The sequence below is a fragment of the Gopherus flavomarginatus genome, chromosome 2 (genome assembly GCF_025201925.1).
Source record: "Gopherus flavomarginatus isolate rGopFla2 chromosome 2, rGopFla2.mat.asm, whole genome shotgun sequence".
NCBI lineage: Eukaryota > Metazoa > Chordata > Testudines > Testudinidae > Gopherus > Gopherus flavomarginatus.
Window position 1 is genome coordinate 298,794,802 of NC_066618.1, and position 27,398 is coordinate 298,822,199.

Below are 27,398 nucleotides of genomic sequence, written 5' to 3' on the forward strand. Positions count from 1 at the left end.
CACCCTGGAGAGGAGAGAGTTAAAGGCAGGAACCAGATTAAACTCTCCTTTTTTACAGTCACTTTTCAGAGTAAAATCAGACTCCAAATAAAAAAACCCAGGGCAGGATCCTATCACTTCCAGGGTGTGCAAATACCACTTGCACTTGAGGTTCGTAACAGAATCCCTATGAACAATCACAGTTTCTACCACTGGACCATTCAAAATAAATAAATACTGTTATTGTTTGTATTGCCGTAGCATCTCGAGGCCCCAGACAAGACCAGGTCTCCTGAGTGCCAGGCCAGTGCCTGATCAATCGGGCCACTATACCTCTAAAATAAATAGAAAGTTCCTCACCAAATAAATGATCCCCTCAGGAGAGAGTGTCAGGGTTTGTGTTTTTTCTGCCTGCTGCCCCTCATGGCTCTTAAGCTCTCTGTTTAAATTTGTAGCAAGGACTCTCTCTTATTTTGTGTTTGTACAGCACGTGACAAAATGGGCCCCTGATACTGACTGAAGCCTGTAAACACTACTACAATACAGACAATAAATAATGAGTGCTCCATGGTACTGCAGCTCCCCATCTGTCTGTCTAAAAAAAATTTATGAGTTCTTTGGAGCAGGAACTGCCTTTCTAGATCCTTGGAAAGAACCCAGTACATTTAAATATAATAATAATAATAATAATTAATAATATAATTAATAATAACTTTCCTTTTCTATCTAGAGTACCTAAGAAATAGCCCTTTTGCCCACCAAAATGACCTGACAGCCACCCACAGCACCCAGACCAATGCTCCTCCTCCCTGTGTGGGGATGGCTGGCTGCTGCTAGCCAATGCATCCATTGGACAGAATATCTTGTAACAACCTGCCAATGTAGGACATCCTGGCTGTCACTCTGTCGCATCTGGTGGCCATTCACAGCTTCACTGAAACAGCAGTGCTACCGTTCAGACCCTCTTGCTTCAAAGGCACAGCACCTCTCCACTGGAGCTAAAGGAGAACCCCCATTAGCTGTTAGCAGAATAAGGCCTATGACACACATGTGAGTAGTGTGGTTCCATCCAGTTGACATCAGCGGTCTCTCTCTCTCTCTCTCTCTCTCTCACACACACACACACACACACACACACACACACACACACACACACACACACACACACACACACACACACACACACACACACACACACACACACACACACACACACACACACACACACGAGCTAATGTCTTAATTCCACCTCCCACTTTCCCACTAGGCCCAACTAATATCTCAGTTCTAACATCTTATTTCCCTCACTGTCCACACACCCAAACAGTTGCTTAGATGGCTGTAAGCCAGTGGGCCAGCAGGTCCAATAACAAGAGTTCGCTACGAGTTTTATTCACCAGGCTTTTTCCTCAGGTGTGAGGGCTCCCAGGTTAAAACCAAACCAACCGTTGAAAAGAACATGGGATGAGCTGATGAAACAGCCCAGCCCTTCAGCTACTGGTTGGAGAATTCAGCCTCTCTCTTTCCCTCCTGATTACCAGGGAACTGTCCTTGTCATGTTCCCTGATTTTCTCTGACATGTTCCCAGTCCTTGTTATCCCACCACTTACACCTCTGAGAAAGGTGAGCAAGGAGATGAGCTCATATAGAATCTCTGCTCACTGTGCCAATAATGTCTAAATCTGAGATGGAAAAGACTTACTGGATACCACTGGGTCCTTCCCACCCTCAAGGGGCTCTCTATCCTAGACATTCTATGGCATATTGTCCTATCTTAATGTTAACTGGCCTAAGCTGGGGAGATGGAGGGAGGGGGCTGAGATGTATTTCATTATCTGGATTTCTGCCCTTTTTTTTCAGTGCTACCCTTTTGGAGTTTTTAAAATATAATTATTTCCCTCAATTCCTCATAAAGTCAATAGGGGCAATTTCTAGGTCATGTTCCCAAAGTTAACCCGTCATGGGCCAGGACTCAGTGCACTTACCCAAAGTTACTCATGATAATATTCTTCCCTCACCTCTTCAGTATGTTCTCCGAAGGGGAGGTCACATCCATAAGACCATCAATGGCTACTTTGGGGGCACCCTGTGGCTCAGAATAGGCTCATTGCCATTAAAAATTAAATGACAAACTTTGTCTAGCTGTGAATAGGAGCATCCAATGCTGAATGTGTGCTGAATCGTCCCTCTGAAACATGAATCCCACCAGGGGCAGCCCCAGCCAGCTCATCGGCCCCTTTGCAGTAAAGCAGCTGCAGGAATCAGCTGGGATGGGATGGAGTCATGCCAGGGTTCTAGAGCCAGGAGCAGGTCACAGTGAACAGGGTTACCATGACAATGCCCAGGGATATGTTCTCAAGGGCCACTGATTATCTGAGGGTCAGACCGTCAGAACAAGTTTCATTGTTAATGACTGCAAGGAGCGGTCCAGAGCCTCAATTTTCAAAGGTGGTCACTGATTTTGGGTGTCTCAGTTTTGGGATGAGCAACTTGAGACACCTGGACCCTGATTTGCAGAGGTGCTGAACACCCAAAGCTCCCATTGACTTTAAGTACACTTCTGGGTGCTCAATACATCTCCAAGTGAGGTGTGGGGTGTCTCAAGAGGACTCCCAAAACCCAACGTACCCCAAACCAGAGGCCAAATGTGGCCTAATGTTCTCTTAAAGTGGGCATTGCAAGTGTGAAGAACATGCAGGGGCGCCTGGGATAGCCAACTCCTGCAAAGTCACAAGAAGAGGTGCCAGGGGAAAGGAGCCAGGGAGTGTCTGTCCTAGGCTGATGGGAGAGTGGAGACGCCTTTGAAAATGGGGCCCAAAAAGAGGTAAAGTAGAGGGGAGGAATTGAAACCCACACACATTCACACCTTTGCTGAGCACATCAGTAAAGAGAGGCCTATTTGTTGCAAGGGGCAGTGTATGGGGAAGATTGAGGGGCGATGGTGGAGGTTTCTGTATCTTGGAGTTAGAACAGAAAGACCACACTAGTGCCTATTGAAGTCTCCCTTCTTTCTCCATTACCTGTGACAAGCTCTTGGGGTAACAAACAGAGAATGTCAGACTCCAGGGCATTCAGTCTAGTACTTTCCACTATCAGCAAAGTCACTTAAAAAGCGATGACGATGCTTGCTCACAATTAAGACATTACCCCCCATGAACCTGGTTTGCTGGTGGGTTATTGTTACATAGTGGACACATCCCCATCAGACAGGGGAAAGTGCAAGTCCTGTTAGCCATTGTGGAAGAGCACTCTGTGCTATTGTTTAGTTAGTGGTGCTGAGGCTGGGTATGTTACTTACATCTAGTGCATGCTACTAATCAGAACCTTGCAGGACTGTGCACAGTGCCTTGAAAGATCAGGTCTTTAGTCCATCCTTACAAATCCGTCTCCCCCGACCTCTGATCATTTTTTTTTTCTTCCATATTCGCTGCATTTTGTCAATAGCTTTCCAGTAACAAGGTACCCAGAAACTAAAGCTATAATCCAGTTGTGGTATCAGCTGAACTGTTTAGAGAGGAACTTGTCTTACTGCTTCATTACATGATGGATGGTATCCTCTCACACTGAGAATGCCTCTCCGGGGGAGGGAACCCCTGTCAGTAGGAAGAGACAAGTAATAGTAATGAGGGATTCAATTATTAGAAATATCAATAAATGGTGGCAGGGGGCTGAGTGGGGCCGGCGGCCGGGACCCCGGCTGGCAGCAGAAAAAATTGGCTTGCGTGCTGCCAGTTGCCGACCCCTGCTATCCAGGAAGGATGGGCTCCACCTAAACCAAAACAGAACCAGATTGCTGGCATGTAAAATGAAAAAGGTAGTAGTGGAGATTTTAAACTAAGGGCTGGGAGAAAGCTGACTGGTGCTGTGGAGCACATAGTTCAGACAGACACATCTCTTAGGGGAGGATTTATAAAAGGAGATACTCTATATCCTAGTAAAGAGGAGAGAATAGAAATTGATAAAGGCCTGGTCTACAATGGGGGTGGGTGTTGATGTGAGATATGCAACTTCAGCTATGGGAATACCATAGCTGAAGTCGAAGTATCTTTTTCCGACTTACCTCCTGTCCTCACTGCATGGGATCGATGTCCACGGCTCCCCCGCTGACTCCGCTGCCACCGCTTGCTCCGGTGGAGTTTCGGAGTCGATGGGGAGCGTGTTCGGGGATCAATATATCGCGTCTAGTGCTGTTCAACATATTCATAAAGGATTTGGAGAAAGAGATAAACAGTGAGCTGACAAAGTTTGTAGATGATACAAAATTACTCAAGATAGTCTAGTCTGAAGCAGACTGCGAAGAGTTGCAAAGAGATCTCACAAAACTGAGTGGTCAACAAAATTGCAAATGCAATCCCATGATGATAAATGCAAAGTAATGCACATTGGAAAACATAATCCCAACTAGACATACAAAATAATGAGGTCTAAATGAAATAATTGTTGATAGTTCTCTGAACACATCTGATCAATGTGCAGGGGCAGTCAAAAAAGCTAAGAGAAAGTTAGGAACAATTAAGAAAGCGATAGGTAATAAGACATAAAATATCATAATGTCACTATATAAATTCATGGTACATCTACACCTTGAATACTGCAGGCAGTTCTGGTTGCCCCATCGCAAAAAAGATATATTAGAAATGGAAAAGGTACAGAGAAAGGCAATAAAAATAATTAAGGGTATGAAACAGTATCCATATGAAGAGAGATTAAAAAGACTGGGACTGTTCAGCTTGGAAAAGAGATGACTAAGGGGGGATGTGACAGAGGGCTATATAATCATAAATGGTGTGGAGAAAGTGAATAAAGAAGCATTGTTTACCCTTTCACATAACACAAGAACTAGGGGTCACCCAATGAAATTAATAGGCAGCAGGTTTAAAACAAACAGAAGGAAGTACTTCTTCACACAATGCACAGACAACCTGTGGAGCTCATTGCCAGGGGATATTGTGAAGGCCAAAAGTGTAAGTGGGTTCAAAAAACAATTAGATAAGTTCTTGGAGGATAGGTCCATCATTGGCTATTAGCCAAGGTGGTCAGGGATGTAATCCCATGCTCTGGGTGTCCCAAAGGTTATGACTGTCCTTCAGTCCCAGCTTCTGTCCTCACTGGTGTTTGCAACTCCTCCTCATTTGGTATCATCCAAGAATTTCATTAACATGCTTTTGACTTTTTCTTCCAGCTCATTAATGTAGATGTTAAATATGAGTGACGGGTGATAGCAGCAACCACAATGCAGCATTCAACCTGGGACAGAGAAGAATTCTTGTGAAGTGTTTTATCTCCCAGGACCATAGCTGCTATGTTCAGACCAATCAGCTGCTTTGCACAGAGGGGTCTTTTCTACTGAGCTGCTTGATATTAAGGCTATGTCTACACTAAAACTTTTGTTGGTCAGGGTGTGAAAAAAACACACACTCCTGGTGTGGACAGCACTACGTCGACTGGACAGCCGCTCCTGCCGACATAGCTAACACCACTCATTGGAGGTGCTTTAATTATGCCAGCAGGAGAGCTCTGTCCCGCCGGCAAAGAGCGTCTACACAGGAGACCTTACAGCAACATAGCCTAAGTGCCCTTTAATTAGGGATAAGAGGCTTTCCAGGTTTCCTAAATTCATTCCTGCCTTCTTCTCTCTGCTTCCTCCCTTTCTTCTCAGTGTTGCTGTGCACGTTAATCAGGGAAAACCCAGTCAGTACTTGGAGGAGGGGTCGCCACAGAAAACCCAAGGTGCTGCATGGAGAAGTGAGGTTGGTGGAAATCCTCACGGTGAGTCAGTACTGAATGACCACCTCCCAGAGAGTGCTGTGCTCCAGGAAGGGCCATCTTTTGGATTAGAGGTAAGTCTGCAGCTCTGACCATTTAAGTCGTTAAAGAGCCAGTGATCGTTAAAGCTGAGAGTTCTACCATTTATCTTGGCAAGTCCTGATCCGTAATAGGGAGGCCCGGCCTGCACAGAATACAGGTTTCGCGATGCACATCCAAGGGCTGCGGGGTTTCCCGACCAGAGTCAGCTCCCAGCTGCAGCACATGGAGCACATGCAGCCAATGGTGCCTCTTCTTCTCCTCCCTACACTTGGAGAAGAGAATGTGGGAGGCTGCTCTGGGCAGTGTCATTCCCCAGCACTACCATCCAGATTCACCTCCACCAGCCCTCCCCATGCTCCTTCTTCCTCCTATAACCATCTCACCCACCAGATCCTATCAACACCTTGTTCTCCTCTGTATCCCTTTCACCTCTTTCCACCTCAGCGCCCCTAAAACCTCCAGCTGCCTCTGGCCCCTTCCAACTCTGAGGGGTTGTGGGAGAGAACCTCCTACTGCACCTTCTCACCCACCACTGCTCTCAGTGCGCTGAGGTGAGGGGAGTCAGGTGATGTGAGGGCAACACTTGGCAGCTCCCTCCAGGATGATAAACCTTGTTCCAGGGTTCCTCCAGTTTGGATGCCGTTTCCTCCCTGTCTCTCACCCCCCACTTCACTTCCCTGCCTCTCCAAGCAGCCCCCGTTTTACTATTTCTTTCTTTAGACTGAAATACTAATAAAAAGACACTTCTATAGGAGACTACATACCCTGAGCCTTGATTAATCTACTACACCGTGCGCAACACAGCCAGCACCACTGAAATGCCTTGCCTGTATTTCCATGGTACCGGTGCAAATGTTATTGCAAATTCATTGTGTCTTGTCTTTGTAGTCAAAGTCCATCAGGTTCCCCCTATAATGCCCCACAAATGTCATCCTCCATCCATCCCATAGGCACTGAGCCCCCGGGTGCTCCGGGGCTCAAGCACCCACTGAAAAAAAATAGAGGGGACTCAGCATCCACAAGCCAAAATGGTTTTTTTTTTTACGTAATAAGATGTCGGCTGGAAGTTACTTTGCCGTAAACCGACGTTTTACAATGGCAGGAGCACTTACAGTGAAACTGGAAGGCAGAATTATCAGACTAGTATTAGGGCAACCCCCTGAGGCTCCCCTCTCCTCTCTCATGCACAGGGCCAGCCTGAGGTCCTCTGCTCTGCTGCCTGCCCTTGCGTGGAGCTGACCTGAAGGCCCCCCCGGCACAGGACCGGCCTGAGCCCTCCTTTCCCCACTCCTGCGTGTGACCAGCCTGAGACCCTCTCTTCTCCCATCATGTGGGACCAGCCCAAGACCTCCCCTTACCCCCGCTATACGCAGGGCCAGCCCGAGGCCACCCTCTACTCCCTGCACACATGACCAGCCCAAGACCCCCTGCCTCCCACCCATGCGAGGCTGGGCTGGCCTGAGCTGCTCTCCAGAACCCTCCCTCCCACGCAGGGCTGGAGTTGCCCCTCGCCTCCCGCCGCTGCATGTTCCTCCATGCCCCACTAGGGCTTGCACCTTACTGGGACGGCTGGGACAGGGTGTAAAAAAGGGACTGTCCCAGCCAAGACGGGACACGTGGTTCCTCCTAACTAGTATATCGTGATTTACACTTAGGGAATGGTAGTGGGTAGCGCCAGGTTGAAATGGATACATTTGTGTTCAAAATCAACAGTGGTAAACCTTCAGGAACGCAGCGTGCTTCAGCAAATACAGGATAATCTGCCGCAACAGTGGGCAATCTGACCACTGAAACGGCTACCATTAGTTTTGATACCAGCAAGAGCAAACAAAACACAAAAGAAAAACCAGGCAAAGGAAACGACAGCGTGACATGTTCTTGGACAGAGGTGTAGAGAAAAATGTAACAGTCTCCAGTGTTGTTCTTAAAAACTGCGGGGAATGAACATTTGTGCACTGTGCTTCAAGAATACTGCAAATTTATAAGAATCCTTCTCACTGTACCTCTACCATCCTGCACTGTGGATCGCTCATTCTCCAGCCTCAGAAGACTTAAAAATGATCTCCGGTCATCAATGGGACAGATGCAACTGAGTAATGTGCCTGTCCTTAACGTGCCTCAAGGCCATACCAGGGAACTAGATGTGAATAAGTTTGCTGACAGTTTCATCCAGAAAGCTACAGAGAGACGTGATGTCTTTAAACTGAGACGTTAGTGAAGACAGCTTGTGGGTGAGTGCAATGATTTTAATATACTGTAATTCATGATCATGTAATTATATAGTTTGTTACTATTTTAATAATGTTTAAATAGATAAGATACCAATGATAGACTCATATTCAATAACTGGAATATGGAAGAAGTGTAAAAACATGTTGAAAATAGCCTTTCCCAAAAGTGGCAGAGCCTCCCCCCCCCAGCCTTCAAAAGCACTCATCTCCAAAAGCAAAAGTCAGCCTCTCCAGATGTACGAAGCATGTGAACAGCAGCATGTCCCATGCTGCTTCCCAGCCTATTCTTCCTTCCCTATCCCTCCAGAGGGAAGCAAGTGCTTTCTGCCTCTAGATGTCACTCTCCTCCATCTTTTCTTTCTCTCCTTCTATTTTTCTTTCTCCAAGATCCTGCAATTTTTTTTTTTTTAAATTCCTTTCTGATCTCTTTCCGGCCATGTGTGATTGCAGTTTCCTCTGGGCGTCCATTTCAGCAGCCTGAAATTAATCAGCAGCGAGAGGGAGAGAGAGAAAAGGGGGGAGAACCTCCCCTTGTCATCTTGAACCCCAAGCAGAAGCAGAGCAGCAGCCCCCAGGAATTCACACCAATACTCCCTTGCCAGCATCTGCAGGCGGGCTCCCTGACTGTGATCTGCTGGAGCAGGGGGAACCCCGCATCCTCCAGATTCCCTGCCAGAAATCTGCTGGACCAACTCCTCTTTATTCCTCCCCAGGATCTGCAGGAAAAGCCATCGGGAGATCGCTTATCCCTCCTCCACTCCACCCTCCCCATCCCCAGTTTGGAGGAGGTTGCTCTTTGCTTGCTGAGGGGGAATTCTCTGAATCTGGCTGGATAGTTTTTTTACTTTGCACCCTCTGGGCTTCTTTCCTCCATCTCTTCCCCTACTGACAGTAAAACCCAGCCTCGCAGAGCTCTACAGGGGGCTGTCCCTCCATGCCACCCTGCAGCACCAACAGCTCCAGCTTCCACGCATGGATTGTATGGATTTTGTGTGTGTAAAGGGGCTGCTGTAATTTCAGGCTCCTGGACCTGCCCTGGTTGGATTATTTTTTATAGCTCTGATTTGAAAAGCAGCCACCAAGCTTTCCTGCCTGCCTGATCTTTCACTGCTGCAGCTGCAGCTGCAGCTGTATTATAGCAGGGAAGCCTCATTCCTGGGTTGCAGAGAGAGAAGGTTGCAGGATCCTTCAATCCCACCCCCTTCCTCTTTCCACAGCTCCGAGGAGAGTCCTGGCTCTTTGCAGCATATGTGGTGCATCAGAGTGGAAGCCAGCACCAGTAGCCACTGCAGCAAAGGGAGCACTTGTCTCGGGTGATTTGAGGGAAAGGAATTGAAAATAAGAGGATAGATTTTGTTTCTGAGGGGCTTGGCTTCATTTCCCAAAGGCTCGTTCCTTTCATGAATGACACAGATCCTGCTCTGTGATTCCTTCAGGCGATGGCCATGCAGTAAAGATGTCAGTGTCCAGGCTGAACAGTGTCAATGGGTTTTTGGAGGACTCCAGGATGGAGGTTGGGGACATGGGGAGGATCCTCAGGAGTTTGGAAATTGGGACCGTGCTGACCTTGTTCTACCAAAAAAAGTCCCAGAGGCCAGAGAGGAGGACGTTTCAGGTGAAGCTGGAGACCAGGCAGATCATTTGGAGCCGGACGCCTGAGAAAGTGGAAGGAGACAGTGAGTATATTCCGCATCGTGGCGTGAACCAAGAAAATGTCTGTCTCTAAAGCTGACTGTCAAATGCCTCTCACTAGGGATGCTGGGCTTGGTGCAGCTTGGTCCAAGATCCCAGGAAAATCAAAGCTGAATGCACTGGCTTGTAAATCTCTGTGGGGAGGCAGCCTGGCCTAGTGGACTGAGAACCTACGAACTCTCCTAATCTAGCTCTGGCTGGGCTCTGCCAGTGACTTGCTGCATGGCCATGGGCAAGTCTCTAGATCTTAGCCTGTAAAATGGGGATGGTGGCTTTTGTGAGGGTTCGCTGGTTAACATTTGTAAAGCTCTTTGAAAAGTGCTATTTACATGTTATGTTTTATCAATCGCTGTGGTGATGGCGGCTAAATGATCGGTCATAGCACATTTATTCTAAGCAATGGTACGAACTTTACTGGCGGTACCAACCATTTGCCCAGGGATTGTTTCGCTAGCCGCAGAGAAGCAGCAACCTCTGGAGCGGAATGTGGCATCTGTTCCGCTGCAACAGTCACTGAAGAAGAATGCAGCATGTAAGTGCAGGGGGATTTAGGTCAGGAGCATGTAGTTACTTGAGTAGGGACGTGGCCAGGACACTAGGGTTAACACTCCCTCCCTGACAAAAAGCACCAGGAGATCATTAATAATCACGAATGGCCGTGACCTTTGTTTACATAGCATCCTAAAGAGGGTTCCTGCAGCAGCACTCTGTCTTCTAGGACCACCTCGGGGCACTGGCTCTGCACTGGGGAAGAGCGCCACTTCACCAGCAACACGCCACTGCCTGCAGTGGCCTGAGTTTTCTCCTTGGAGGTTCTCCACTCAAGCCGTGACCTAGCCCGGCCATGTTTAGCACATTGTGCCTGAGCAGGATGACTGCGTGAAGGGGCTGGGCTCCTCTTTTCATCTGCCTGCCATTTAATTTTTAATAAGTTCCCTCGTCTCACTCAACCATCACAATCCCCATCCTCTCCCTTGGCAGCTGCATACTTACAGCCTGCAGAGCACATGCAGCCACTCTGTCCCCTCCTTTCTGATTGCCCTTGGCGTCACTGCTGCAGTTCCACTGAAGATAATGGAATTGACAGGGGTGAGCGGGTGGTGTTTTCCTGCTTTGCCTCATTTATGCCCTTCCCTGTGCTTTAACCCACCCCTCTTCTTTCTAGTCCCTTCCACTCTGCTTGCCCTCTCATCTTTTGGCGGGGGGTGGGGGGGGACTCTCAGCTCAGCATGGGCGGATTCACTCTCGTAGCGCATGTTACTACTAAGGGGAATTGTGTGGCTTGTGCAGAGTTCAGAAGATAATACTTGTTCATCTGCCTCCTGTGTGTTGCTTACTTAAGGTCTAATTCATCAGCAGCAGAAGAGGCAGGTATTTTCCCTCTGTCATGCTTTAAATGGCCAATCCCATCCCTTATTCTTGAGAAGTGGTTGCAGCCAGCCATGATTTTACCCAGGAAACCGGCACATGGTAATGGATATAACATTAACCCTCCACATGGAAAGCCCCACTGGGTATCGAGTCCCTTTAAAGTGCACTTATCCTCTGAAAAGTGGTTGTGGAAGAATGATTCCTTCTTACTCAGCAGATCTGCTCCCCCTGGGTATATCAAAGTCAGAGCTTCTTGCTTTAGTGACAAAAATAAGTGTTTACTACTTTTACTCCTATCAGTCCTTAGACCCAACACAGCTCTGGGAGAGGGAGCGGGAGTCGTGCATTGTCAACAGGATTATTTATGTTCCACTTGCAGGGTCAACTGTGCATCTTCGTTGCTTTCATGTCCTGCCTTAATTTACCTATATCTTTACAACTCTATTGCCCTCAATGGGGTTGCACAGGTCGAACTGAAGGCATAATTTGAAAACAGTGAAATTACACAGGTGTGAGGACTAAATTTAGCCTGAAGAGTCATTATCACGGCTGATGATGCATGAACCAAAAAGAACCCTGCTTGACTCTCAGATCCCAAGGGCAGTAGATAGAAAAATATTTTTTTACTTGGAAATGTATAGAATTTGTTCTGGACTCACTGAGAGATGATAAATATGGATTCCCTTTTATGGTGATTTTTGACCGCAGAGATGTGCTCTAATGGTCAAATTGGATATTTGCAAAATGATGCAACATTTAACAGATCAAAGTGCTGTGCAAACACTAATTAATCCACCTATAAACCAGCCATAAGTGGTATGTAAATAATAATAACCCAAGTTTATTAATGACAAAACAGGTACAGAAAGACTTGGGCCTTAACTTTCCAAAGTGTCCAATAATTTTGGGAGACCAACTTGCGACATGTAGAGTGAAATTCTGGCCCCACTGAAATCAAGGGGAGTTTTGCTCTTGACTTCAGTGGAGCCAAAATTTCCCCCCAAGAGTCTCACTTTCAGAGATGCTGAAAACCTACAATCCTAAATAAAGTCAATGGGAACTTCTAGCCTTTGTTTGCCAGAAGTTGGAAGTGGACGACAAGGAATGGCTCGATCTCAATTTTTGAATCTGTCCTGCCTTGTTTCCAATCAGTCTATGAACCCTGCTTTGTTCATGGGTTTTATCCCACAGAATGGCACCCTCAGTGTCTTATACAAGTCGATTCCCTACCTCCAGCTGTGGAGATGTGGAAGAAATTGGCATCACTAAAACCAATGATTTTGAAATGGGGAGCAAGAGGGTGAGTGGGGACTTCCAAGGCCATGAAAGAACCACAGCCTGCTCCATTTGATTTTCCAGAATAATTCTTGGCCTGTCATTAAAACCTTGTCTACACTTGTTGCAGTGTGTAGCGTATGCTGGAGCTTTTCCCCACTGTCTTCCCCCACCAGAGCCTTTCCCTGCTGCCAGAGCCTTTCACTGCAATGGTGCTGTGTGGGGATGTAGAGAGCCATGTAGGGTATATACACTAAGGTTCTGGCATGTCTTTACTTGTCTAAATGGTGCCTCACTGTCCACACAGCTATTGACACCCATTCTTTGGGGGTGTGCAGTATAGGTACTCTGCATGCTGCCATAAGTGTAGACATTGCCTAAGAGTGTCTTCCTTTTTAGGGTCTCAGAGTACTTTGCAGCAGAACCTGGTGGCCCTCCTGGGAGGTGAGTCAATAGCGTTAGCCCCACTACACACAGAGCATGAGAGACTCAGCCAAGGTCACACAGCGAGTCAGTGGCAGAGTCCAGAATCAAACCCGGGTTCCCTGGAATCCCAGCCCTCCACACTAGTCACTTGATCACACAGTCTGCATATCAGGCTTCCGAACAGCCTTCTCTCGATTGCCATGCAGGTGAGATTTCAGGAAAGAAGTACCAAAGAGAAACTCTTGCATCTGCTTGGCCAGCTGGTGGTAGCATGGCTATATTCTAGCACTGAAGTGGTGATTTGTAGCATGGGCAGCAGCAGATTGCTCTAGAGCCCCTGTTTTTGGCAACTGAAGCAATAGCATCAGTGTCGTAAGTGACCCTTTGCTGTTCTGACAAGCATTTGGAAAGTCCCTTCATAGCACAGGTTTCACCACGTGGAACTGATTAACCACAAACTTCCAATATCCCACTGCTGTGACCTGGACCATGAGCAGGCACCAGACCTAGGCAACTTTACTTCGAAAACGTGGGTGAAAATTAAATTTCCAGTACCCTTCTCTGAATTGGTAGCTGGTAACCTCCTCCTATCGCTTCTGTTCAAACAAACATATGCGTCCCCTTACCACTCGGAGAATGGGATTACTGTCTGTTTGTGCACAGTAAAGATTCTTCCCTGTTTGCTTGCTTGTATGTGGGCAGTGTTGTCTGGTGATTAGAGGAGAGGACAGAGTCAGGCTTCCCAGATTCAATTCCCAGCATTGCCAGTGACTCACGTGTGACCGATGGGCAAGTCACTTATCCTTTCTGTGCCTCAATGTTCCCATCTATACAATGGGGCCAGTAGAACCCATCTCACAGGGACAGCTGGCATCTTGATCATAGTAACAAATTCCTCTTACATGATGACCTGTCATTGGCCCCTAAAGTGATGCTGAGAGATGTGAAATTCCCATGAGATAACCCCAGGCAATGGTTTCCGCAGTAATTGAAATTGGGGGGAGGGAGTGTTCGAATTTACGGGGGGGAGGGAGGTGTCAGGGCCAATGAGATATATAAAAGAGATATGAATAAAGTAAATGTTTTGTTAGGATAATGCAAATTTAACATAAGGATAATGCAAGTTACACCAAAACACATAACAGGTCTAGATTTCTAAAAAAAATATGATTTTTTTTTAAAAAATGTATTTAATTTAAATTGTCTTTTGAAAAGTAAGCCATCGTGGGATAAGAGGGAAGTCCTCTCATGGATCAGTAACCGGTTATAAAATGGGAAACAAAGGGTAGGAATAAATTATCAGTATTCAGAATGGAGAGAGAGAAATAGTGGTATCCCTGAGGGGTCGGTGCTGGGACCAGTACTGTTCAACATGTTCATAAATGATCTGGAAAAATGGGTAAACAGTGAGATGTCAAAATTTGCAGATGATACAAAACTATTCAAGATAGTTAAGTTCCAGGCAGACTGCGAAGAGTTACAAAGGGATCTCACAAAACTGCGTGGCTGGGCGACAAAATGGCAGATGAAATTCAGTGTTGATAAATGCAAAGTAATGCACATTGGAAAACAATCTCAACTATATGTACAAAATGATGGAGCCTGAATTAGTTGTTAACAGTCAGGAAAGATCTTGGAGTCATTGTGGATAGTTCTCTGAAAACATCCACTCAATGTGCAGCAGCAGTCAAAAAAGCGACCAGGATGTTGAGAATCATTAAGAAAGGGATAGATAATAAGACAGAAAATATCATATCGCCTCCATATAAATCCATGGTATGTGCACACTGTGAATACTGCGTGCAGATCTGGTCACCCCACCCCAAAAAAGATATATTGGAATTGGAAAAGGTACACAGATGGGCAACTAAAATGATTAAGGGTATGAAACAGGAGGAGAAATTAAAATGACTGGGAATTTTCAGCTTAGGAAAGGGATGACTAAGCGGGGTTATGATAGAAGTCTATAAAATCTTGACTGGTGTTGTCAAAGTTCCTTCCCCACTCTGAACTTTAGGGTACAGATGTGGGGACCAGCATGGACACTTCTAAGCTTTATTACCAGCTTAGATCTGGTATTGCTGCCGCCATCCCCCAGGCACTGCTTTTTTCCTTGGGTAGTTTTGAGGGACTTCACCAATTCCCTGGTGAACACAGATCCAAAACCCCTTGGATCTTAAAGCAAGGAGAAATTAACAATCCCCCCTCCTTTCCCCCACCAATCCCTGGTGAGTCCAGATCCAATCCCCTTGGATCTAAAAACAAGGAAAAATCAATCAGGTATTAAGAAAAAGGCTTTTAATTAAAGAAAAGAAAGGTAAAAGAAAACCCTCTGGGAGAGATTAGCATACCAGCTACTCTCATGGACAACAGATTCAAAACGCAGAGGATGTTCCCCGGGCACAAATTTAGTTACACAAAAAAATACCCAAATACCCAATTTGATTCTACCTCTAATTGCATAAGACAGGTTACAAAGAAATAAACATAAACCTATTTATTCCTTTCTAAAACTTGCTACTCTGATAAGAGGCTGGTTCCTTGATCTTTTTCACTCTGGCTGAAAACTGAAACTCTAGACAAAGGAAAATCTTCTATCCTTCCTTTTGAAACATCTTGTTCCCTCGTTGGTTCCTCTGGTCAGGTGTTAGCTAGGCTTGGTGAACTTTTTAACCTTTTACAGGTAAAAGAGGCATTAACCCGTAACCATCTGTTTATGACAGGTGTGAAGAAAGTGAATAAGGAAATGTTATTTAATTCTTCACATAACACAAGAACTAGCAGTCACCCAATAAAATTAACAGGCAGCAGGTTTTAAAAAAACAAAAGGAAGTACTTCTTCACACAACATAAAGTCAAGCCATGGAACTCTTTGCAAGGGGATGCTGTGAAGACCAAAACTATAACAGGATTAAAAAAAGAACTAGATAAATTCCTGGAGAATAGGTCCATCAGTGGCTATTAGCCAGGATGTGAAGGGATGAAACACCATGCTTTGAGTGTCCCTAGCCTGTTTGCCAGAAGCTGGGAATGGGCAACAGGGGATGGATCACTTGATGATTATCTGTTCTGTTCATTCCCTCTGAAGCACCTGGCCTTGACCACTGTCAGAAGACAGGATACTGGGCTACATGGACCATTGGTCTGACCCAGTATGACCATTCTTATGTAAACATTAATTATAATAATAAAAATGTTTAGTACAGAAACTCCCCAACATAATGACCTCTCAAGATAGCAATGATGTAAGATAACAACCCTGGCAAATAATGCATTTTAAAAATCTTGGCCTACTAGGAAACATATTTATATAAGTTTCCATTCCCTGTCACAAATCTAGCATTCTGGAGCAAAGTCACTAAAATATAATCCAACAAACAAATGTTTATTTAACGTGCCCCTCACTTTTCCCTGCACTGCACCCCACTTGTCCTTGATCAGTGGAGACTCAGATTTCAGAGGTGCTTTCACATGAGTACACCTCCCAGGTTGGGGGCAAGAAGGCACCTTGCTCGTTCCTCCAGCTGCTCACTGTTTGCTCTGGCCACGGCTGTTCGTTGTGCCACCGTTCACTCCATCACTCTGTTGCCAATGGCCCTGCACAGTCACCTTCTGCTGCCACCTGCCACTGTGACCTCTGCGAGTTGGTCTCTTGAGGTGTCACCAGCTCTCAGTGATTTCAGCTGAACTCTCAGTGAGGGAACCTCGCTGCTAGTGCAGTCTGGGCCGTCTCTTCGGCCTTGGCTACACTGGCGCTTTACAGCGCTGCAACTTTCTCGCTCAGGGGTGTGAAAAAAACACCCCCCTGAGCGCAGCAAGTTACAGCACTGTAAAGCGCCAGTGTAAACAGTGCCCCAGCGCTGGGAGCGCGGTTCCCAGCGCTGCAAGCTAATCTCCTTGGGAAGGTGGAGTACCTGCAGCGCTGGGAGAGCTCTCTCCCAGCACTGGCGCTGCGACCACACTCACACTTCAAATCGCTGCCGCAGGAGCGCTCCCACGGCAGCGCTTTGGAGTTTCGAGTGTAACCAAGCCCTTCCACAGAAACACTGTCCTCACAGCAGGACTAAGGACTTAGACCTGATGATCAGTGATTTCAGCTGCGGTGATCACTTAACAGAACAAAAGATTATCTGCGGAGCTATTCAGCTCTGTCTTTAAACAGTGGAGAGGGACAGGTCCCCACCCTCTCTTGATGCCCTCAATCAGCACAGCCTAAGTACAGTTCTACTGCCCTTTACTCATACAATAAGAACAACAACATTTCATTCCCAACCCCACCCCCACATTGAAGTGATCTATAACCCAACCCCAGCCAAAATCTATCACTTGGGCAACACAGCTCTGCTTGCTGGTAGATTAGGTGTGAATGTAAATACAATCTGGTCCTGAAGCCTTTCCCCGCAGCCCCAGCTCATCACTAGCTGTCAGGGAGAGCTCATTGAGACTTTGCTTACAAATCATCATTTGAAATGATTAGGTTGGCCAACATCACCAGAATGAATGCGCTGACATTGTCATAAAAAACAACAGCTGTATAAGGAAGCTAGTCTATGTTCCGACTTTTCAAATCTATTACACTTTTTCAGATACACGTATTTTATCATACACATGCTTTTAAAGTGTGTATTAATGTTTCAATTTCAATTCAAATTTCCAAACAGTCACTAAATTGTCATGTGACTAGTTCACAAAACTGGGGGGGTGTTGAGGAAATCAGTGACCCCAGGAGAAAAGAGACGATCTCACCACTTTTAAGAGAGATGGCAATCCCGGGGCAGCTGCTCATCTGAAGGAATGTTTGCAGAGCACTTGATCTTGAGATGAAAGAACTGCATGTTATTTCCTGCATACACAATAGGTAACTGCCCTATGGGCAGTGGAACTTCTACTGATTTTGCTTATAGCTCAGGTCCTATTTTACAGGAATTATTGGTATCAGTGTTATTGTGGAAACCAGGGGGATGGCGGGCCTAAACCTACCTATAGCTAATGGCCCTCCCCCTTTGCTAGGCCACAAGTAATGGCAGGGGACAACAGATTAAAAAACAGGGGCAAGAGTGGGCTCAGAGGGTAATAATGAGGGATCCAGAGTGGGACACCAATCAGAGAACCCCAGACAGCGCCCACTGCTCTTCAGAGGCATCTAGGGAGTCAGCAGACGCCACCCAGAGAAATTCTGCTCTGATGCGTGGCTGTACAATGGATAGGGCGACCAAACAATAAGTGTGAAAAATCGGGACAGGGGGTGGGGGGTAATAGGTGTCTACATAAGACAAAGCCCCAAATATCAGGACTGTCCCTATAAAATCGGGACATCTGGTCACCCTAGCAAGGGACTGGAAATAGGCCACACAGTCATCCAGCTTCCTTCTCCTGGTATGATGGACAGCCGACTTGGCCAGCCCCAGGAGGAGGCTAACGAGGAGGTTTCATGAATTTATGGGGCCACAGATGGTGATGACAGTGTAGAGAGGCAGTGCCCTTTCTGATTTGGTACCGTTTTTTAAGACCTTGATGTGATTTCCTCACCATCAGCAGCAGAAAAATAGTCCCGCCCTGCTGCTGAGAGACATTGGGAGTGTCTGCTGTTATGAGGAAGTTACAGCATCAAGTTTTGGCAGAGGAGCTCAGGGAATCAGCACGATTTATCTATCTAAGCACACACCTTGTCAGGCCACTGAGCCGTGTGCTTAGGTCTCCCATTCCAAAGCAGGTGAAACAGTCGTAAATCGTCAGCCAAGTGAATCTGTATAATCCAGATCATTTTTAGTTTATCAAAGGGGAATTGGAACAACTGGGTAGAAAACTTGCTGCGTTTAGTCCCAGCTCCATGCCTTAGAGCCATGCATGCAACTGCAAATAAAGCAGGGCTGTCCTCAGCCTACTGTGACAGAGGAAGGGATTAGGGCTCCACATCTCCCCATCACGCTTATTTCACAACGGTTCTCCTGACTCGCTGCTGGGTGCAGAGTATATTTAATTGTTGGAAAGTTCAATTCTCTAGTTGTTAAGATGGCTTCCTGCTTTCACAGCTGGGGCTATTTAAAAGGTTTTCTTTCTTATGGATGTTGCCAAGATCTTGTTCCCTCCCCTTTCAGTCCCATCCCGGCACTTTTAAATCTACCATCGATATGGTGATCACCTTGTAAAGGAATGAATGAGGCATCTTGTACACCACCTGATGAATTTATTAACTGGGTAAGCAGGCAAAGCAGTGCTGCTGTGTATGGAAATAAAGGCATGCTTTAAAGCAGAAGACGCTTTGCTATTGGAGACTAATTACACGGTCAGTTAACCCAGATGGAACTCGTGCTGTTTCTTATAATATAAATGTGTCTGTGTGCTTCCACATGTCTGAGGCTTCAAGCCTCAGCTCTGCCTTAGTTGTCCCAAAGCAGTCAGCCATCAACCACCAGTAAACGTGGAGAATAAGAAACTTAGCAAGAGTAATGGAGCTGCCGCCAAGTCCTAGGGTAGCCCTGCTTTTGCAAGCTAAGCAAGACTAGGTCTGGTGGGCACTTGGATGAGAAACCTAAATAGATCCAGAGTGCAGCAGAAAGTGGTGTTGGAACTCTCGCATTAATTTGGCTAGGCGTGTGTACCAGGCTGCAATCCAGATTGAGTGGCTGGGTCACCCTTGCCCTTTGCGATGCCTTGCCACTGTAGCCTCCAGCTACATATATAGATTCATAGATTGTAGGGCTGGAAGAGACCTTGAGAGGTCATCGAGTCCAGTCCCCTGCCCTCATGGCAGGACCAAATACTGTCTAGACCAGCCCTAATAGACATTTATCTAACCTACACTTAAATATCTCCAGAGATGGAGATTCCACAACCTCCCTAGGCAATTTATTCCAGTGTTCAACCACCCTGACAGTTAGGAACTTTTTCCTAATGTCCAACCTAAACCTCCCTTGCTACAGTTTAAGCCCATTGCTTCTTGTTCTATCCTTAGAGGCCAAGGTGAACAAGTTTTCTCCCACCTCCTTATGACACCCTTTTAGATACCTGAAAACTGCTATCATGTCCCCTCTCAGTCTTCTCTTTTCCAAACTAAACAAACCCAATTCTTTCAGCCTTCCTTCGTAGGCCATGTTCTCTAGACCTTTAATCATTCTTCTTGCTCTTTTCTGGACCCTCTCCAATTTCTCCACATCTTTCTTGAAATGCGGTGCCCAGAACTGGACACAATACTCCAGTTGAGGCCTAACCAGCGCAGAGTAGAGCGGAAGAATGACTTCTCATGTCTTGCTCACAACACACCTGTTAATGCAGCCCAGAATCATGTTTGCTTTTTTTGCAACAGCATCACACTGTTGACTCATATTCAGCTTGTGGTCCACTATAACCCCTAGATCCCTTTCTGCCGTACTCCTTCCTAGACTGTCTCTTCCCATTCTGTATGTGTGAAACTGATTGTTCCTTCTTAAGTGGAGCACTTTGCATTTGTCTTTGTTAAACTTCATCCTGTTTACCTCAAATTTCTCCAATTTGTCCAGATCATTTTGAATTATGACCCTATCCTCCAAAGCAGTTGCAATCCCTCCCAGTTTGGTATCATCTGCAAACTTAATAAGCTTACTTTCTATGCCAATATATAAGTCATTGATGAAGATATTGAACAGAGCTGGTCCCAAAACAGACCCCTGTGGAACCCCACTTGTTATACCTTTCCAGCAGGATTGAGAACCATTAATAACTACTCTCTGAATGCAAAAAAAACAGGAGTACTTGTGACACCTTGGAGACTAACTAATTTATTTCAGCATAAGCTTTCGTGGGCTACAACTCACTTCTCTGAATACGGTTATCCAGCCAGTTATGCACCCGCTTTATAATAGCCCCATCTAAGTTGTATTTGCCTAATTTATCGATAAGAATATCATGCGAGACCATATCAAATGCCTTACTAAAGTCTAGGTATACCACATCCACCACTTCTCCCTTATCCACAAGACTCGTTATCCTATCAAAGAAAGCTATCAGATTGGTTTGACATGATTTGTTCTTTACAAATCCATGCTGGCTATTCCCTATCACCTTACCACCTTCCAAGTGTTTGCAGATGATTTCCTTAATTACTTGCTCCGTTATCTTCCCTGGCACAGAAGTTAAACTAACTGGTCTGTCGTTTCCTGGGTTGTTTTTATTTCCCTTTTTATAGATGGGCACTATGTTTGCCCTTTTCCAGTCTTCTGGAATCTCTCCTGTCTCCCATGATTTTCCAAAGATAATAGCTAAAGGCTCAGATACCTCCCCTATTAGCTCCTTGAGTATTCTAGGATGCATTTCATCAGGCCCTGGTGACTTGCAGGCATCTAACTTTTCTAAGTGATTTTTAACTTGTTCTTTTTTTATTTTCTCTTCTGAACCTACCGCCTTCCTATTAGCATTCACTATGTTAGGCATTCCTTCAGACTTCTCGGTGAAGGCCGAAACAAAGAAGTCATTGAGCATCTCTGCCATTTCCAGTTAGCTCATTTAAAAAATAGAGCTTCAGGTTGATGATGTCCTTTTAAACAGAAGAGACCCAATAAACCGCAAGGAGACACCATAAAAAACACGTTCCTGGGCAGCAGCTGTCAATGGTGGGACACTAAACCTCCACGGAAATTAACTGCAAAGCAGTTACCCCTGAAATTAACCTCTTGCTGTTAGCTTGGAGGATTTCCCGGCAAGACTTCTGCTCTGCGCAAATGAGCACCCCTCCACTACTGCCAGGAATCCAGGAGTTCAATTGTTATACAAGAATACTGGCTTTTTTTATACAAACAATGAGTTCTGTATTGCACAGAATTATGGGCCAAATTCTTAGTCACAGAACTGATCCCACCAGGGATGGAGATTTCTGATCCAGGAGCCCCATCCCTACTGTAGGGCTTTGTTGGCCTTTTCCACTGTTCCCTTTGGGCGCAGTGTTCTTGTCAGTCCTCAGCCTCCTTCTTCCCTTGGTTACTGGGGTTTATGCCTCACCTCCAGTGACACTGGCGGGTAGCCCCGTCCCATCCTCTGCCCTGAGCCTCATACAGAGGAGCAGCCATCTATTCGGGCCCTAAACCCCACTCGAGCCCAGGACTGCCTACCCAGCTTGTTGGGTCCACAGGTTCCTTCCCTATCCCCAGTGATTAACTTATGTCAGGGCTGAGGCCCAGCACCTCTAGGCTTGGCAGTTTATAGCCCCGGCACCTCTGTGCTTGCTGCATCCATTATCAATGTACAAAAATTGGTTGAGCCTTGGCACCTCCTTCATTACAAATTAAGTAGGGCCTATTGCTGCTGCTGGTTAGGTCTCCCCAAGCACAACACAGTCCACAACTCCCAGCTTCTAGCTATCAAGGCATCCCAGTGGTCTTGCTTCAGTGAGCCTCTCTTGGGCTCTTGGCCCAACTTCCTCTGCACAGGGAGCTCGACTAGTCCCGTTCCAGCTGTTCTTCCCCAGGGTAGCTGTCCTCCTACTCCTCTCTATGGAGAATTAGGTCCTGATCTTTCTCAGGCTAAGGTGGAGGAATGGGGTGAGGGAGCCCCTTTTTATAGCAGGCTTTACTTCCAGCATGCAGTCACATGACCCTCAGTCCACTGACCCAGGAGCAGGTCTGCCACACTAGCATTTTTTAAAGATTTGCAGGAACTTTCCTGAGGGTTGGGAAGTGGCAAAAGCAATCCCCTATGTTAGAGAAAGAATGGGTCATGACAGACAAGCCCGGGGACTATAGATCCATGAGTTAACATCAGCTAGGCATCGTTACCAACCCATGAAGGCTATGAACAGGGACATTTGAGGAGTGGGGCAGAGGGAAGCAGTTTTTAACTCTTCTGAAATACATTGGAACAAGAGAATTTTCTTCCTTCTCATTTTGATGAGGTAGACTGGGGGTGGAGGAGTGGGAGAGTAAAATCCTGGCTAAAAATAGGGCAGGTTAGAATCTCTGCTTGGAAACAGTCTTGCAGGATGTGGTGGGAGAATGTCTCAAAAAGGCTGGTTTGGTGAACAGGACACTGGGAAGATTAAAATCATGTATTTAAAGTACCGTAATTCTCCTTCCACCCCCAACTAATAATATTTTAGAGTAGTTGTTCTCAAACTGTAGTCTGTGGAGCCCACCCCAGCAGGCCACAAGATTAAGCATGTTGAGAAGCAAGCAGTGCAAAATTGGGGTGTTGGGAAGGAATCTGACTGTGCAAGAGGATCTCTCATTACAGGATCTGCTTGTCTTACACAACAGTCCACAGAATGAAAAAGCTGGAGACCCAGCAGGTTAGACTGTTCAGCTAGGAAGGGTTTTTCAAATCTAGACTGCTTTTTCCCTATTCCTGCTGGTTGTTTGTTTCAGTCAGTTAGGACAGTGAAGCTCCACTAGTCTCTTTCACTTTTGTTTCTAGTCAGTTTCACTTTCTGGTTCCCCTGCAATAGCCCAGTGCTCTTTTTAGTGTAATGCTTAAATCCAGAAAAACACAAAACCAAAATCTGTATTTCAATTAATTATTTTAAGTCACAGAGCACTCCTAGTCAGATGGTTTTGTGAGCCACCTTTGTTTTGCACAGACCCAGAATGCTGGGCTTACACCAGCTGACAGTCTCTTTAAGAGCAGCCAGTTTCAATTCAGGCACAGAAGGCCACATGTAGCAGGCCTGCTAGGATTTACTGAGAACGTTACAGCTAGAATAGAAAAGGGAAAGTCAGTGGATTTAAATTTTCAGAAAGCATTTAATAATAATTATTCATGTTAGCAATTAGGATTGGATTGCTAATTATTACTAGCACTTACATGCCTGCTATCTTTTGATATCTATAAATGGGGACATCTGGGAAGGAAAAATAGAGCTGTGTTTTAACTTCACTGAACCAGGAGGAAATTTTTAATTTTATTTTCAATAAGGACTCCCTGAGCATAGAAAGGAGATAGATCATACCTCTCCCATGCAGAACGGAGGTACAGCTACCTTCCGAGCAGCATCCTCATTTTTACCCAACTTCTGCAAGTGGGGAGGTCTCAGGCTGAAAGATTTTTAGTATCATCCATAGAGGCCCAGCCACAGCTGTGCCCAGGAAGAAGAGGATTCCGGTCAGAGCAATTACTTCTGGCCACTTGGCATTGGGGTTTTCTCCTAATGGATAAAGGAAGCTCTCTGATTCTTTTAGTGTTGATAAAAGCAGCAGGTCAGACCTTTTACAATGGCTGGTCCAGCATTACACCCATATGTAAGCCATGTTGTGTATATATTTAAAGCACTCTTTGTAATGTACTGGATCCCATTAGAAGAGAAAGGGATGATTACAGCTGAAATTGGATTCCTGGATGTTTTAATAGCTGGGACCCTTGAGACAATGTAGCGGGGAGTTGGAGACATATTTCTGACATGATCTCTGAAAATCCAATGCAGATGTTGGTTTCCAGGAAATTGAGAATGGTATCGTACTGTGGGGATATGCAGCTCTGGGTACAGCAAAAGAGATGCATCTAGCTCTGTTTATTCATGCCTAGCTTGTCTCATTATTTATTATTAGTTACACCTCTACCCCGATATAACGCTGTCCTCGGGAGCCAGAAAATCTTACTGTGTTATAGGTGAAACAACGTTATATCGAACTTGCTTTGATCCGCTGGAGTGCACAGCCCTGCCCCCCCAGAGCACTGCTTTACCACGTTATAGCCGAATTTGTGTTATATCAGGTCGCGTTATATCAGGGTAGAGGTGTATTTATTATTACAATAGGATCTAGAGGCCCCATCTGAGATTGGAGCCTGATTGTGCTGGGCACTGTACAAACACTTAATGACAGACAGCACATCCTTAACTGTGCCCCCATAGGGTTTCCAGTACTCCCTTTCCCAAATGTCCCTCCTCCCACAGCCATGAACGGGCAGAGTTAAGGGTCCAGTTTGTGGTCTGTAGTGTGTGATGGTTGTGCCATTTGTGAAGTCTGTGTCCCTGGGTGGACGAGAAAAGGATATGTGTGTACTGTTAGGTTGCTTAGGTTTTCATTTATTTGCCTTGGTGGTTCTGTGGTAGGTGTGCCGTGTGCAGACCAGCTTTAACCGATCCATAGTGCAGTGATTTGTTTAAATTCATCCTCCTTGTTCTTAGCAGGATCATTCCCTGCAGTCTGATCCCAAGGATTTTGTCCAGTTGTAAAGGACACAGGGGCTGGGGCTGGAGAGACTGTTCCACAGCCGAACATTGGCTCTGTGAGAAGGTTTGATCTGGCATTGGAAAGTTTTCCTAAAGCTATCACAGTGTTGTCAGCCCCAAGCTGAGTCAGGCTCCAAAAAATCATGAGATTGCTTAAAAATCATAACATTTAAAAAAAAGTACTGTTCTTTGTATTTGTTCTCTGGGATTTGAACCTTCTGGGTCACAGTTTCAAGCCTTTCACACAAGCAAGAGGGCTAGAAACATGCTTATTTTAAAAAATGAAAGCTGAGAGTCTCACATCATCACATGCCACCAGGAGCTGGAGCTTTGAGAAAACCACCAAATATTGTGAGAATATCATGAGAGCTGGCAATAGTGCAAACAATATGTCCCAGTCCCAGAACAGCTTCCATATGAGGAGAGATTAATAAGACTGGGACTTTTCAGCTTGGAAAAAAGATGACTAAGGGGGGATATGATTGAGGTCTATAAAATCATGACTGGTTTGGAGAAAGTTGATAAGGAAGTATTATTTACTTCTTCTCATAACACGAGAACTAGGGGGTCACCAAATGAAATTAATAGGCAGAAGGATTAAAACAAACAAAAGGAAGTATTTCTTCACACGCACAGTCAACCTGTGGAACTCCTTGCCAGAAGATGTTGTAAAGGCTAAGACTATAACAGGGTTCAGAAAAGAACTAGATAAATACATGGAGGATAGGTCCATCAATGGCTATTAGCCAGGATGGGCAGGGATAGTGTCTCTAGCCTCTGTTTGCCAGAAGCTGGGAATGGGTGACAGGATGGATCACTTGATGATTACCTGTTCTGTTCATTCCCTCTGGGGCACCTGGCATTGGCCACTGTTGGAAAACAGGATACTGGGCTAGATGGACCTTTGGTCTGACCCAGTATGGCTGTTCTTATGTTCTTACGTTATGTTCTTATTATGTTCGGTCGAGCTCAATTTCCCTTTCTAGATTCCATCCTGTTGGTCCTAGACACACACCTTTTAATTATGCTGAATATTTCCTCTGCTTGACGTTTACATCCCTCATGTTTCTGGACTGTAATTCTCTTCCCTTCAGTTATCGTATTGTTTCTCTTACTCTTTCTTCATAAGCCAACACCTCACTCCCTGATCATTTTCGTAAAACGTTGTACTAGACAGCATGAGCAGTGTAACAGTCCGCAAAAAAAAGCAAGCATCATTCTGGGATGTATTAGCAGGAGTGTTGTAAGCAAGATACAAGAAATAATTCTTCTGCTCTATTCAGTGCTGATTAGGCCTCAACTGGAGTGTTGTGTCCAGTTCTGGGTGCCACATTTTAGGAAAGATGGGTACAAATTGGTGAAAGTCCAGAGAAGAGCAACAAAAATGATTAAAGATCTAGAAAACATGACCTATGAAAGAAGATTGGAAAAATCTGGGTTTGTTTAGTCGGGAGAAGAGAAGACTGAGGGGGGACATGATAACAGTTTTCAAGTATGTAAAAGATTGGTAGAAGGAGGAGGGAGAAAATTTGTTCTTGTTAACCTTTGAGGATAGGACAAGAAGTAATGGACTGAAATTGCAGGAAGGGCGGTTTAGGTAGGAAAAACTTCCTGTCAGGATGGTTAAACACTGGAATAAATTGCCTAGGGAGGTTGTGGAATCTCTGTCACTGGAGATTTTTAAGAGCAGGTTAGACACCTGTCAGGGATGGTCTAGATCAGTGGTTCTCAACTCGCAGCCCATGGGCTGCTTGCGGCCCAATCAGCACACAGCTGCGGCCCAGCTGACATCCTCGGGGCCATACAGGTAGTATTGGATGTGGCCCACAATGTTAACGAGGTTGAGAACAAGTGGTCCAGATAATACTAAGTCCTCCCTGAGTGCAGGCAACTGAACTAGCTCACCTCTTGAGGTCCCTTCCAGTCCTACAATTCTGTTCTGTGATCTGCAGGAGACTCTGCCATGAGCAAGGATGGTCCAGTGGTTAAGATGTTAGCCTGATACTTCTGAGGCCTGGATTTGGTCCCTGCTTCACCACAGACTTCCTGTGTGACCTTGGGCAAATCTCTTAGGGGCAGCTCCTCAACCATTTTTGAGCACCTAACACTCATTGATTTCAGTGGGTTTTAGGCACTGACATATCTTTGAGCATCTGGGTCTTAGTCTCTACCTTCCCATCCTACAAGGGTGTGTAAGGATAAATACATTAATGACTGTATGCTCCAAAGATGGGACTCGGATAAGTATCTAAGACGGGGAAGTGACAGATTTTTCATTTTTCAGTTAATTCCCTGAGATCCTAATATCAGCTCAGATTATTAAACCCCAATGAGTGTAAAAACAAAGCCAGTCGACTTTCCATCATTCTTGATGTTTGTAGATTTCCCCCTCATCATTCAGCTTAGAAAGCAATGCTGATCTGCTTCCCTTTTAAGCCCCAATCCTGCAATCAGATCCATGTGAATGAACAGTGAGGTTCTCC

At 45.7% G+C, this 27,398-nt stretch overlaps 1 protein-coding gene and 1 long non-coding RNA gene across 2 annotated transcripts in view; one reads left to right on the top strand and one right to left on the bottom strand.

Moving 5' to 3' along the window:
• The first annotated feature begins 8,209 nt into the window (after positions 1-8,209).
• LOC127045083 (1-phosphatidylinositol 4,5-bisphosphate phosphodiesterase gamma-1-like) overlaps positions 8,210-27,398 on the top strand; it is an 85,854-nt gene continuing 66,665 nt past the window's right edge. Inside the window, exon 1 of the mRNA XM_050940595.1 lies at positions 8,210-9,694. Coding sequence (XP_050796552.1) covers positions 9,475-9,694 — 220 coding nt within the window. The 5' untranslated portion in view covers positions 8,210-9,474. The remainder of the gene's footprint in view (positions 9,695-27,398) is intronic.
• Positions 9,608-10,814, bottom strand: LOC127045456 (uncharacterized). Its single transcript, XR_007772730.1, has 3 exons — positions 10,704-10,814; positions 10,139-10,223; positions 9,608-9,673 (listed from the first exon to the last, which is right to left on the bottom strand). It is a non-coding gene; the product is annotated as an uncharacterized LOC127045456 (long non-coding RNA).